We start from the raw sequence: 12,628 nt of genomic DNA, 5'->3' as shown, positions 1-12,628 counted from the left end.
CATGGGCAGGGCCCGTGGGATTTCTCCTGACCCTCTGTCCCGTGACCCTGCACCCCCCAGCACCTCGAGAGCACCAGCTCTGATGGTCTCCAATGTCCTTTCCATCCCAGGGACACAGCTCCTTCCCTTTTCTGCTGTCCCCAAATCCCTCAGGCTGGAGCAGAGTCCGCTCCTGACAGCCCCAGTGGCAGGACAGGAGTGGGTGAAGCACCTGTGGGTCCCCATCCCTCGGTGCTGGGCAGCACTGGGAGCACTGGCCCAGGCCCAGTGTGATATTGACTCAAGGGCTTATCTTTCCCTCTGGGTTTTTGTGGTTTTGTGCTCGGTCTGTTCGCTCCATGCTGGGGGTTGTTCCAGATCCTTGGGTTTGGCACAGCCCCGTGGCCATGGCACAGAGCCCACATGGGCACCGGGAACCAGCAGCTCCCTCTGCTCCCTGACCACTCTGTGCTCCCCCAGTCACCCCAGTGACACCGGTGGCCCGAAGCCCAGCGGCCTCCAGTGCTTCCTGCGCTGATACTGCACCCCCAAAATGCTGTGGGGTGACTCCAGGAGTCCCCTCTCATGACCTGAACCTGCCCTCAGCAGTCTGGGCTCCCTCCCTTGTCCCCTGGATGGCATCACTGCCATGGATCCCTCACTGGGCACCAGGACCAGGGGAATACCAGCCTCAGCAGTGCCAGGTGTTTGCTCCTGAGTCTGGATCTTCCAGGGAGGGAAAAATCCTCCTTTTGTGCTGAAATGTTACCAGCCTCACTCGTATCTGGAGCTGGGCTGATCCTGAATATCCCTGGGCATCCTGGGCATCCCTGGTGCTTCTGTCTGGGGTCTGTCTGGTGGGAAATGGTCCCCTGAGTCCGTGTTTTGATTTCACATCTTTATTGAAAGATCTTGAACTTCTCAGCAATTATCAGGGTCTTTTAAAGCATTCCCAGCTCCTTCCACTCTCTGTTTACAGGGAGAGAGGAAAGGACAAGCGTGGATGTCAGGAGTGAGCAGAGGAAGAGGAGCAGCTCCGCACAAGGACTCTGCTGTGCTGCTCTTGCACAACCAGCACTGAGAGCACAGCAGGAGCTGTGTCCCTCTGCTGTGCTGGGGACACTGCCACAGCCACTCAGGACACCCCCTGAAGGATGGACACCCCTTTTGCATCCTCTGCAATCACTTTGCGCTCGCCCCCTGCCCTCTGCGGGCTCAGAGGGCACAGCACAAGGAGCCTGGTGGCCACAGAGCCTCTTCCCACTGTCCCAACCAGGGGCCACAGACCCACAGGGTCCGGCTGACAGCTCTGCCAACCTCACTGGAGGAGTGTGATGGTCCAGCAGGGCTCACACCTGGACAGACAGCCCGAGGTGCAGCTGAGTGCCCGGGCTGGGACCTGCTCTGTGCAGGGATGGGAGAGACAGACAACAAAATCAGACAGGACAGAGGGTTCCCAAAGCAAAATCCCAAAGCTGGAGGTGTCAGCTCTGTTTTACCCAAGGTTCCAGGCACTCTCTAAGGGCACTTTGGGAAATACTCAGACCTCAGTCCAAAGAGCTGCTGGGGAGCTGCAAAGGCCAGGAGAGGATTCAGCACTTCAGGTGCCAAACCAGGGCTGGCTCAGCATGGGGACAAACCCCTGGCTCACTCCAAATCCAAAGCTCAGGGGAGAGGAGAGATCTCCTGGTCTCCCACATCCCCATTCCCCTGTGTTCCTGATACAGAGTTCAGCTGACCAGGAGGACACCTGTGTGGGATGGAAGCATTTATAACCCCTATGGAATATGTAACAACCTAGAGGCTGTTCAGCACTTTCCTTTGCAGACACCTCTCTCAACTGTTTAAAACTTCACCAGAATTTGTTTTGTTGTGATTTCCTGCCCTGGAGAATCTGCTCTGAGGTGGAATCTGGTTCTTCTCTGCAGACCAGCTGGCAGGACAGTGCTGGCACTCAGGGAGTCGGACACTCACCTTCCCCACTGCCCAGCTCCCAGCCTGGGCCAGGCAGGACTTTGCAGGTGACATCAGGTCTTTGGTGTCCTTGCTGTCCCTGATTTAGCACTTTGCCCCCACAGCAGGGGCAGTGTGGGAGCTTTGGGGGGGAACCAGCAGCTCTCCTCTGCCTCCAGTTCCTGGGGCATGAGGCTGGTGGCAGGGCTGGCACCTCAGGCCCTGCCACGAGGAGGTATCTGGTGTTCCCTGTAGCTCTCAAACCATCCTGTCTTCCAAGCAGGGCAGGAAAGCTCCCTGCTCCCCTCTGCAGCTGGGCTGGGCAGGACCCACAGCCTCAAAGCTCTGAAATGACTTCGGTTTGAAATGGAAGCACATTTGTGCCCCAATCCTGCCCTGGATAGGACAGGAACCTCCTCCCCGTTCCCCAGAGCATCCAGCAGAGAGCTGGCCCACTAAGGGATGCAGAGCCTGTGCCAGGGGGTTTGTTCTGTTCTGGGAACACCAGTTTGGTGCCATCTCTCTGGGACTGTTTCCTTAAAGCTGCTGCCTTCCTCCCCAGATCTGTTTGTCCCCTGGCAGGGGTGGTGGGGTGAACAGGGACCTCTGGCTGCAGTGACTCCGTGGAGAAGCAGCTCTCACACAAGGTGGGGTGAGAGCTGGAAATTGGGGGAGCACTTGTGGGAAAATTCAGGCCATGAGTGGCAAATGCCAGCATCATTAACCCCTCTCTGGCAATGTGGAGGGACCCCTCCAGTGCAAGGAAGCTTTTAAAAAAAAATCTTTAGTAAATACAGGCACTGTTGTCTCTGCTGCATTTGCGATCAATGAGGCAGTGGGACTTTAATGAATTCTTTTCCCTGCAAATATAAAACCATGTCAAGAGGATCTCCGAGATTTTCGCAGGTTCCTAACGCTCTGGAAGCTGGTGTCAGGCGTTCAGGAGCCTTATCACCGAGATAAGCAGCGGTGCTATCTCTGCAGCGAGTGCCCTCTGCCCCGGGCAAAGCCAGCCCTCGCCAGGGCAGCGCGCCAGGCGCGGCCAGATCCACACCCCAGGAAGGACAGAGCCTGCAGCCAGGGCTTTCACCAAATGAACCGTCCGGGAAAATGCTGGGCTGCCCCTGCTGACCCATCACCCCCGGGGGGTGGAGAGGGACCGGCACCCTCTGACCTGACAGGAGACCCCAAACTCCTCCTGCCCGCCGGACCTGCCCAGCGCCTTGCAGCCGGGTGCTGGGGTGGGGGACGAGCAGGATTCGCACATCCTGGAGGAACTGGTTCTCCCAGCACAGCCCCTCCTGCAGCCACCCCCGTCTCTCCCAGCCGGGAGCAGGGGGATGCCCGGTCCCCGCCACGGCCCCGGTCCCAGCTGGTTCCAGCACAGCCGAGCTGGAGGGATGGGCTCCGAACTGGGATTTAACCCTCCCCAGCCCTGGAGGTGCTGGGGCTGAGGGATGCTTTGGGGTGGGATTCGGCAGGAGGAGCAGCTCCTGCGCCCTCCGCACTCCGGGCCAGCTCCTATTCCTGTCCCATCAGGTGCCACTGCGGCTCAGCCGCTGTCCCGGGGCCGCCAGGGCAGGGGAGGCTGGCCAGTGCCGGGGGTCCCACCCCGCGCCGTCACCGGCTTGGGCTCCCTTCATGTTCTCCGAGCCCGGCGGGGCTCCCACTGAATGAGTTCATTGCTGCTCCTTCGGAAGGTTCCGCGGGGGATGGGGGACGGGCCGGTGTCACCACAGCCGGTGCCACCACAGCCGGTGTCACCACAGCCGATGTCACCACAGCCAGTGCCACCACAGCCGATGTCACCACAGCCGGTGTCACCACAGCCGGTGTCACCATGGGCCAGTGCCACCACAGCCGGTGCCACCACAGCCGGTGTCACCATGGGCCGGTGTCACCACAGCCGGTGTCACCACAGCCGGTGTCACCACAGCCGGTGTCACCAGGGCCAACGGAACCTGCCTGGGGCTCACTCACTGCAGCACCATGTGTGGAGCTGGTGGGCAGCTCCTGGAGGCACACAGCACCCCTGGGCATCCCTGGGCATTCCAGAAAATCTCCAGGCATCTCTTGAACATCCCTGGGCATCCCTCAGCATCCCTGGGCATCCTGGAACTCGCTGCTGCTCCAGAGCCAGGCTGGGAGGAAACCCACCACCACCACACCAGTGACAGCTGGGTGACCCTGCTGCCCATCTGGGGCTCGTGGCTACTGCTTCCCCTGAGTGGCCACCAAATAATTTGTGGCTGCGGTTACTGATGCTCAACAGGGCCTCATGGCTGCTCCCCACCCATTCTCAGCACAGCCAGTGCACAGGGAATGAAAACTTTGGGACCAAACCCTTCCACCAGGCAGGGTCCAGGTGTGGCTGGAGGTGGCATCTCACTCCAACAGTCACAGTCATCAGCTGTCCCCAAGGAGGTGCTGCCACAAGGGTCCCTGCAGATCCCAGATGTCACAGCAGCCACCTGCAACCCTGGATTGTGCCAGGAGCTGCCAGCTCCCACCCCTGAGGCATCCAAGGAGGGTTTCCTACGAGGGTCCACACCTGAGTTAAGTAAAGTGACGCCAGGCTTTCCTGTCCCACAGGAACATTCCTCAGCTTCTCACTGAACCCCTGAATCCCTCCCTCAGGCATCCCATGGGGGATTCCAAACCCTGCTGGCTGCAGGAAGGGCTCCTGTCCCAGGATCTGGGCGTGCCCAGGGCATTGGTGCCCTGCAGCACCCCGGGGCTCGCCAGGCACAGCTCTGCCACAGGGGAGATTTGCCATCAGCCAGCAGATAAATCACTCCGGAGACAAGGAAAATGGCTTTTCCAGCTCAATTTCCTGCTGCAAAAAGGGGCATGAGTTAAGGCAAAACCCATTCAAAAGCAGCTCTTCCCAGAAAACGCATTTGCTGGTCTTTGCCAACCGTTACTGGAAGGAGAGTGCAGACACCTCTGATGGTATTCCAGGGGTTTTCCATGGTAGATCACCGAGTTTTTGACAAAAAGGATCTGTAAGGATGACACAGGGAAGTGTAAAGCCAGCCCAGGCAGCCGAGTAGGAGGAGTCCCAGGGTGCTGACGTGCGCCAGGGTGCTGATGTGACACCGGCAATGCTGAGAAGGGCAGGGCTGGGCCCACCCTCCTCTGCCCCTCAGCTTTGCCCCTCTGCCAACAGCCACAGGGACAGAAATCAGCCCCTCACCAAGGGGCAGCTCCAGCCCCGCTCCTGTCCCCGTGACCCCTCAGTGAGGGCTCGGGGACCTCGTCGCGGTGAGCCACCCCTGCCGTGGGCACTGGTGTCACAGTGGGGATGAGCCCCTCGGGCACTGCCAAACCTCCAGGCTCGATGCAGGCTCAGGAAACCCCCCTGTCCTGCAGAGCCCCGGGAGAAGAGCCACCCAGGGCCACGGGATGGACGGTGGAAAAGGGTGGACAGTGGAAAAGGGAATGGGCCACGTGCGGGAGATGGAGTCAACGGGATCTTGGAGAGCCCCAGGGGCAGGGGCAGGCAGGTCGGTGTCACCTCCTGTCCGTGTCCCACACCGGCCCAGCCCCACTCCAGCTCCCAGCTGCCCGTGGCTCTTCAGGCAGGGCAGGGCAGGGCAGGGCAGGGCAGGGAGCTTGGAGGAGCCTCCTCCTCTATTATTCATGGCCAGATCTGGCTGATGGAGCCGGGGCTCCCTGAGGCCGCTTCCTAATGGAGCTGCAGCCGTGCCTGCCCAGCGAGCACTCCTGGGCCTGCACAATTCCCACTCCTCCCATCCCCGTGCCATAAAAGTGCCACCTTCTGCTGCTAATGATGCATTACTCGGCCATTGCTGGGGCTCAGAGCCTGCTGCCATCCTGCAGAGACCGGAGCTGGAGTGTGGGCGGGCAGGTGTGCTCTGCAGCTGGCGAAATGGCACAAGCCAGGATCTGCCGGGACCCTGACGGAGCAGCCACAGCCCAGCTGAGCTCAGGGACACCCACGGGCACAGCTGGGGCATGGCAGGGCCTGCACGGAGCCCAGCTTTAGGCAGAGGAAGGGAAGGAGGTGGCAGAGGACACCTGGGGATGTCCCAGCACCAGCTGGAGCCCCAGCCCAGCGAGCAGGGCGTGCTCCCTGCCTGCAGGACAGCTCCTGCAGAGGAGGATCCATGGCTGGTGGGTGAGGCAGTGCTGGAGGATGACTCAGGACTGGCAGAGTTTCTGGTGGATGTTCTGCAGGAGGAATGTTAAATCTGCCTCAGGAAGCCCGGCCAGCCCCTCAGCCGGTCAGGCTCTGTCCCTTTGCAGCACTGGCCGCGGCTCCCCGGGACCCTGTCCTGTCCGTGAGGACATCCCAGGACTGAATCCCTAGAACTGGGACCATGACCTGGGGTTTGCACAGCTCGAGGTGCCACATCACCACGGAGGGGCTCATGAGGGTCACAGTGTGGTGGCAAGGCTTAGGTTCCCTCGGATAATCCTGTGGATCATCCCCACGCCCACTTTGCTGCCCATCCCTCATGGAGAGCTGTGCACATCCACGCGCCTGTCCGTGCACCTCCCAGCCCCTCATCCTGTCCCCGGCCCTGCAGCCACGGCAGCGCCATTAGCTGAGCTCTGTGTGCGCAGCCCCGGCCTTCCCCAGCCGCAGGAGAGCCCCTGGCTCCCTCCCCACACTCCCATCAGGCCATAATTGCCCTAATGGGCTCTCGGGGTCACCTGGCCCATGCACTCCACCAGCCTTGGGTGACCTCTGGCTGCTGCTGACCAGAGCCTGGACACTGGGCAGGGGACAGGGCTCCAGTGTCACCCGTGAGACAGGGGATGGGAGAATCCTGCCCTTTCCAGGGATGGGAAGGGGAGAGGGGCAGCAGGGCTGGGCCTGATGGGAGCCACAGGGTGGGCTGTGATTCAAGGGGACATTTGGGGTGTGACATTAGTGACACACAGGCACGATGGAGCCAGGGCATGCAGGGCACACAGGATGGGGCCAGGAGAAGCCAGCAGCTCCCAGATGGAACCCCAAGCAGAGCTGTGTGCCAGGAGCCCGAGGGTACCTGGGCCAGGTGCGGCACGGGAGCAGGGACAGATCAGGCATGAGGAAGGCGGTGCGAGGCGGGGACGGGGTGCTCGGCACGGCGTTTCCCGGGATATCTCCAGCTCCAGCTGCCTGGCCCTGCCATCCCTGGCCGAGCAGTGCCACCCTGTGGGAAACACCCTCCTCTCCTCCGCAGGGGTGATGCCCCCGAACCCTCCCCATGGATGAGCCCCCAGCCTCGGTCCCCCCTCCCCCGGTCCTGTGCGTGCCCCTGACACAGCACAAGCCACCCTCATCCCCTCCCGGTGCTGCCACTGGAGCTCTTCCCGGTCCCCACTGCCTTCCCAAATATCTCCAGGGCTGCAACCACCCTGGGCCACCTCCCAGCAGCCCTGTGCCAAGGGGCTGGTGCCGTGGCACCCTGCATTAATTGCCCAGACAGACTAATAACAGGGTTCATTATTAATAATGAGGCATGGACACGTCACGATCAGCTCATCATTTCTTATGAAACAGGGTCTCCGTTCCAGGGCGGTGTCTCAGGCACTTTTCCCCAGTGCTTCACGCAGGGGTCGGGGTCATGGCACACCAGGTTTGGGTGGGGACACTGAGGCAGGGCTGGGAGAGTGCAGGACCATCACAGGGAGCAGCAACCCAGCAGGGCAGTGTCCCCAGGGATGGCAGGGGACACCATCAGCTCCTCTGCCCCACACTGCTTCCCCTTCCCAGCCCCAAGTGGTTCTTATTTGCTGCCCTGAAAAGTTCTGGCTGGTCCCAAAGCCACCTCGGTGGCACTGCTGGACATGTCTGTCCCTCCCCTGGGAGCATGGGAAGCCTGTGCCAGCCCTGTGCCCCACTGTCACCTCCTGTGGGGTGATCATACCCTGCTCACGTTGGGGTGATGGTGAGGGACGTCCTGCTCACATCGGGGGACACTGAGAGATGTCCTGCTCACATTGGGGGACAGTGAGGGATGCCCTGCTCACATTGAGGTGACACTGAGGGATGCCCTGCTTGCATTGGGGGACAGTGAGGGATGCCCTGCTTGCACTGGGGTGACACTGAAGGGTGTCCTGCTCGCATTGGGGGACACTGAGGGATGCCCTGCTCGCATTGGGGGACACTGAGGGATGCCCTGCTCACATTGAGGTGACACTGAGGGATGCCCTGCTCACATTGAGGTGACACTGAGGGATGCCCTGCTTGCATTGGGTGACACTGAGGGATGCCCTGCTCGCATTGGGGTGACACTGAGGGATGTCCTGCTCACATTGAGTGCCCATGAAGTGACACATTCCCGGGTGACAGAGAGAGAGCAGCACCCACGGGGCCAGGGACTGGGTCAGGAGGACAAAGGTGAGGAAGGTGCAGACTGGGCTGGGGACAGATGCCACGAGTGGCCCCAGCACCAGCAGGGGTGTCCAGCAGCCCCCTTCCCCCTCCCCTGAGGGCAGGCACAGAGATTCCCAAATCCCAGCTGTGCCTCCCTGCTGCCCACTGCCCTCCCAAAGGGGGCCCCTGGGCTGGGGGCTGACACTGGGTCCCCTCAGGTGGGACCAGTCCCAAGAGGGCAAAGCCAGGAGGTTTGGGGGGCTGAGCAGTGCCCAGCCTGTTTGGCACAGGTGAAAATGGGTCCTTGGGTGTGAGACCTCAGGAGTGGGATACAGGGACAAGGAAATGTCACTCTGCCACGGGGCTCTGGCAAGGACAGCAGGGTGGGATCCCAAATCTGCCTCCTTATGGTGGTCAGAACTTGGGTTTACTCCCTACCCTCCACCCCACCCCCTGTCCCCGGGTCACCAGGGCAGGAGGGACGCTGTGACAATGGGAGGACGGCCACGACCCTGAGGAGCTCAGAGAGAGGTGAGGGAGGGCACGGCTGGGACTGCCTGTGGGATGAGCTGGCCTCCCTTCCCGTGCCATGGCACTGCAGGGAGGCTGGCACAGGGGAGGGTGAGCTCAGCAGGGCCAGCATCACTCTCTCCGTCCTCCGGTTTCTCTGCCCTTGTGCCCGGCAGCTGCAGGCTCTGCTTCATCCATCCCTGGGACGGAAGCCGTGAGTTTCTGCTCCAGGCTGGCTGCATCACAATGATCCAAACATCCTGGGAGCCTGGGGGCCTCCAGCAGCCCCACAGCCTGGCAGCCCTCACCCTCTGGTGCACAGAGCCCTTGTCTGTGCTTGATGCCAGTCGCAGCCTGCCTGGAGCTGGGGAGGAGCTGGGCAGGACCAGCCCGGCCCCCTCGGGCCCTGCAGGGGCTGCCACAGGGTGCAGGAGGATCCTCTCCACCGAGACCCTGCAGGAAGCCACCAGCAGGGTGTGTCCTGCCATATTTCAACAAAAAGGGACAGAAAATGCTACCAGTGACACCGTGGGCACCTGGAGAGCTGCAGGAAGGTCTGAAAGTCCGTTCAGATGAGAGAGCTTCACCTGAAGCTGCTTCTGGGCTTTCTCCAGGAGCCTTTAGAGAGAGGCTTCAGCCCCAGCTCTGTCCTAGCACCAGTGACACCACCCTGGTGTCCCAGCTGATCCCATCCCTGCTACAAGTCCCTCTTGACCAGCAGCAGCCACGGCAGCACGGCCGCCAGCATGGCCACGGTCAGGACGAGCATCACGGCCAGGGCCATGGGCGACTGGCAGCACTTCAGCCCCAGGGCCGGGCTGGACGACACCGAGCTGGCCGTGTCCGCCCTGCTCCTCCCGCCCAGGGAGCCGCAGTCCGCGGCCACCAGCGGCATCCCGTGGTCGCTGATGACGAAGATGTGAGCTTCCCGTGCCAGCACCCCCGGGAGCCCCTGCGGGCCCGCCGAGCACCGCTCCAGGCTCTGCACCGGCATCACGAAGTGACTGGGCACCACCAGCGTGTTGCTGGCCTCACTTTTGGCCAGCTGGGACAAGGAGGACGGCGACAGAGGCATCTCCAGCGCCCGGGGGTTGGTGCCCGCCTTGGGCGGCCACGGAGCCTTCTTCTTGCTGAGAAAGGTGATGTAGCGGCACACGGGGCAGATGATGCTGCTCTGGATGTGCCCGTCCAGCTTGGCCGAGAGCAGGCACTTCACCAGGCAGTCGTGGCAGAAGGTGTGGCCGCAGCTGAGCCGCCGGTGCGTGGCCTCCAGGGGCTGGAACTTCTCGTAGCACACGGGGCACTCGGCCGGGGCTCCGTCCTTGCTGGAGGAGGTCTCCGACATCCCTGCTGTGGTGGCCGCGGGAGCTGCTCGGCTGCCAGGGACAGGCACGAGGGGTTAATCAGGGGCTGGGTGACAGGGATTAACACAGTCCGTCTCTTCATCCCTCCTCCTCCTCCTCCTCCCTGCTCTCTTGCCACTGCCCTTCACCCTCACAGAAGGGGGGGACGGCCGCCTGGCATGGCCTGCACAGGGCAGGGCACTCTCAGCAGCATTAAACCTCCCAGTGCGGCCCTGGGGGCAAGGGACAGATGATGGGAGGATCTCAGCTCCAGAGCCCTCCAGGGCAATAATCCCTGGCTGCAAAACCACAGGAGCCGAGGGCTGAGCCCCTGGCCGGAGCCGTGCGTGCGGAATTCCCGGGGCAGACCGTGTCATTCCAGGCACAGGCTGTGTCACGAGTGCCTCTGTGCTCAGCTGCTGCTGCTGGGAGCTGGGAATTCCCACCCCACCATGGAACCTGCCAAGGACAGGGAGATGCTCCCACCCCGGAGAGCTCAGGGGGGACAGGGGGAGCGTGGAGCAGCCAGGGTGGTGGAGCAGACGGGAGCCACAGGGGACAGAGGGGGAGGTGACACAGCCAGGGCAGGCAGCAAACCCCACACCGGGCTCCTTCCAGGCTGCTGGGGGCTGGCCCAGGCTGGTGGCCAGGCCATGGCATCTCCAGGCCGTGTCCACGCTCAGGCCGGAGCTGGGTGCAGCCAGAGAGGCTGGAGCTGTGTCAGGGTTAGTCAGAGAGGAGCGCAGAGCTCAGCTGCCCCGCCCTGGCCGCGGTGTGGGCACTGTGGGGTGCTCTGAGCCCCGGTACGGGGCACTGTGGGGTGCCCTGAGACCCGGTACGGGGCACTGTGGGGTGCTCTGAGCCCCCGGGTGTGGGGCACTGTGGGGTGCTCTGAGCCCCGGGTTTGGGGCACTGTGGGGTGCTCTGAGCCCCGGGTGTGGGGCACTGTGGGGTGCTCTGAGCCCCGGGTGTGGGGCACTGTGGGGTGCCCTGAGCCCCGGTACGGGGCACTGTGGGGTGCTCTGAGCTCCGGTACGGGGCACTGTGGGGTGCTCTGAGCCCCGGGTGTGGGGCACTGTGGGGTGCTCTGAGCCCCGGGTTTGGGGCACTGTGGGGTGCTCTGAGCCCCTGGGTGTGGGGCACTGTGGGGTGCTCTGAGCCCCGGTACGGGGCACTGTGGGGTGCTCTGAGCCCCGGGTGTGGGGCACTGTGGGGTGCTCTGAGCCCCGGGTGTGGGGCACTGTGGGGTGCCCTGAGCCCCGGGTGTGGGGCACTGTGGGGTGCTCTGAGCCCCAGATCTGTGCCTGGGCTGGGGCTGAAGCTCTGCCCTGCATCTCCCCGGGCAGGGAAGGGGCGGGGCAGAGCAGAGAAGGGAAAGGGGAGATGCTCAGCTCAGCTCCCTTCTCTCAGACCAGCTCGAGAACCAGACCTTCATCACAGCTGCAGGTTTTTCCAGAACCTGGCGGCGTTTTCAGACCCAGCCCAGCCCGCAGCCCTTTTCTCACGCGTGACAGTGCCACGGACACCCTCCCAGCCGATCTGGAGGTTCTGCCATCCCCTGCCCTCCTCCTGCGGGGGAGTCACCCTGCCCCGGCACGGCCACAAGAGCACCACGAGCCGCCCCCTCCTCAGGCACGAGAACAGATCCAGGCTCCTGCTCTGGTTCAGGAGGGATCAGCGATTGCTGCTCCCCAAGGAGCCCTCAGCCCCTGCTCCCCCGCGCCCCAAAGTCCCCTTACCTGCTGTAGGGCCCCCGGGCAGCGGCCCCTCCATGCGCGGCTGAACCCAGACACGGGGCTGGCCCGGGAGAGCACCGGGACACCTTTGGGACAGCGGGACACCTTCGGGACACCCGGTGCCGGCTGCGTCTGGGAAGGGCGCGTTGTGCAAGGGCTGGAGCGGGGACAGGGCAGGGCCAGCTCCGCCGAGTGAATGCGGAGGAACCCGTTCGGGCTTTAAAGGGCTCGCACTGGCCCGCTTGGCCAGGGAGTGGGCGAGGAGCTGGCGTCAGGCGTCGGGGGCAGGGACGGGAGGCACGGTCCTGCCTTCCCTGGTGTCCCCGGGCTCGTCCCTGTGGGGTCAATCGCAAGGAATCCGGCAGTGAAGGGGTGCCGGGACCCCTCTGGGGCTGCAGGGCTGGGCGAGCTGCGCATCCTGCACCGGGTCCTGCACCTGGCCTGGGCTCCTCACCCCCGCTGCCCTCATCCTTGTCCCCAAGCCCCCTCCCCTTCCACACCCCAAACACTCCCCCCAGCCCTGCAGTCCCTGTCCCGTGTGCTCCGACGGGACCGGAGCCCCGGGTGACAGTGAGTGACTCAGCAAAGACCCTCGAGCACCCAGGGGGGCTCTGCGGTTGTGTCTCTGCCCTGAGGTCTCCCAGCATCTCCCTGAACCGTGGTCCAGGTGCAGCAGGAGCTCCGTGGGCTCAGGGCAGGCAGCAGCCCCATGCTTGGCCATCTCAGCAGCTTCAGGTGGCTCATTGGCCACCACTGGCCACGTGCAGGTGGAAACC

General features: G+C 63.1%; 1 protein-coding gene across 1 annotated transcript; it reads right to left on the bottom strand.

The window, feature by feature from the left end:
• Nucleotides 1–9,470: 9,470 nt before the first annotated feature.
• Nucleotides 9,471–10,118, bottom strand: RNF222 (ring finger protein 222; the record flags this gene model as incomplete). Its single annotated transcript, XM_082294275.1, has 1 exon — nt 9,471–10,118. The coding sequence occupies one exon, from the start codon at nt 10,116–10,118 to the stop codon at nt 9,471–9,473; it is 648 nt and encodes a 215-aa protein (XP_082150401.1).
• Between the last annotated feature and the right edge of the window lie 2,510 nt (nt 10,119–12,628).

The sequence above is a fragment of the Coloeus monedula genome (assembly GCF_965178545.1).
Source record: "Coloeus monedula genome assembly, chromosome: 19".
Taxonomy (NCBI): domain Eukaryota; kingdom Metazoa; phylum Chordata; class Aves; order Passeriformes; family Corvidae; genus Coloeus; species Coloeus monedula.
This window is presented reverse-complemented; position numbering and strand designations above follow the sequence as displayed.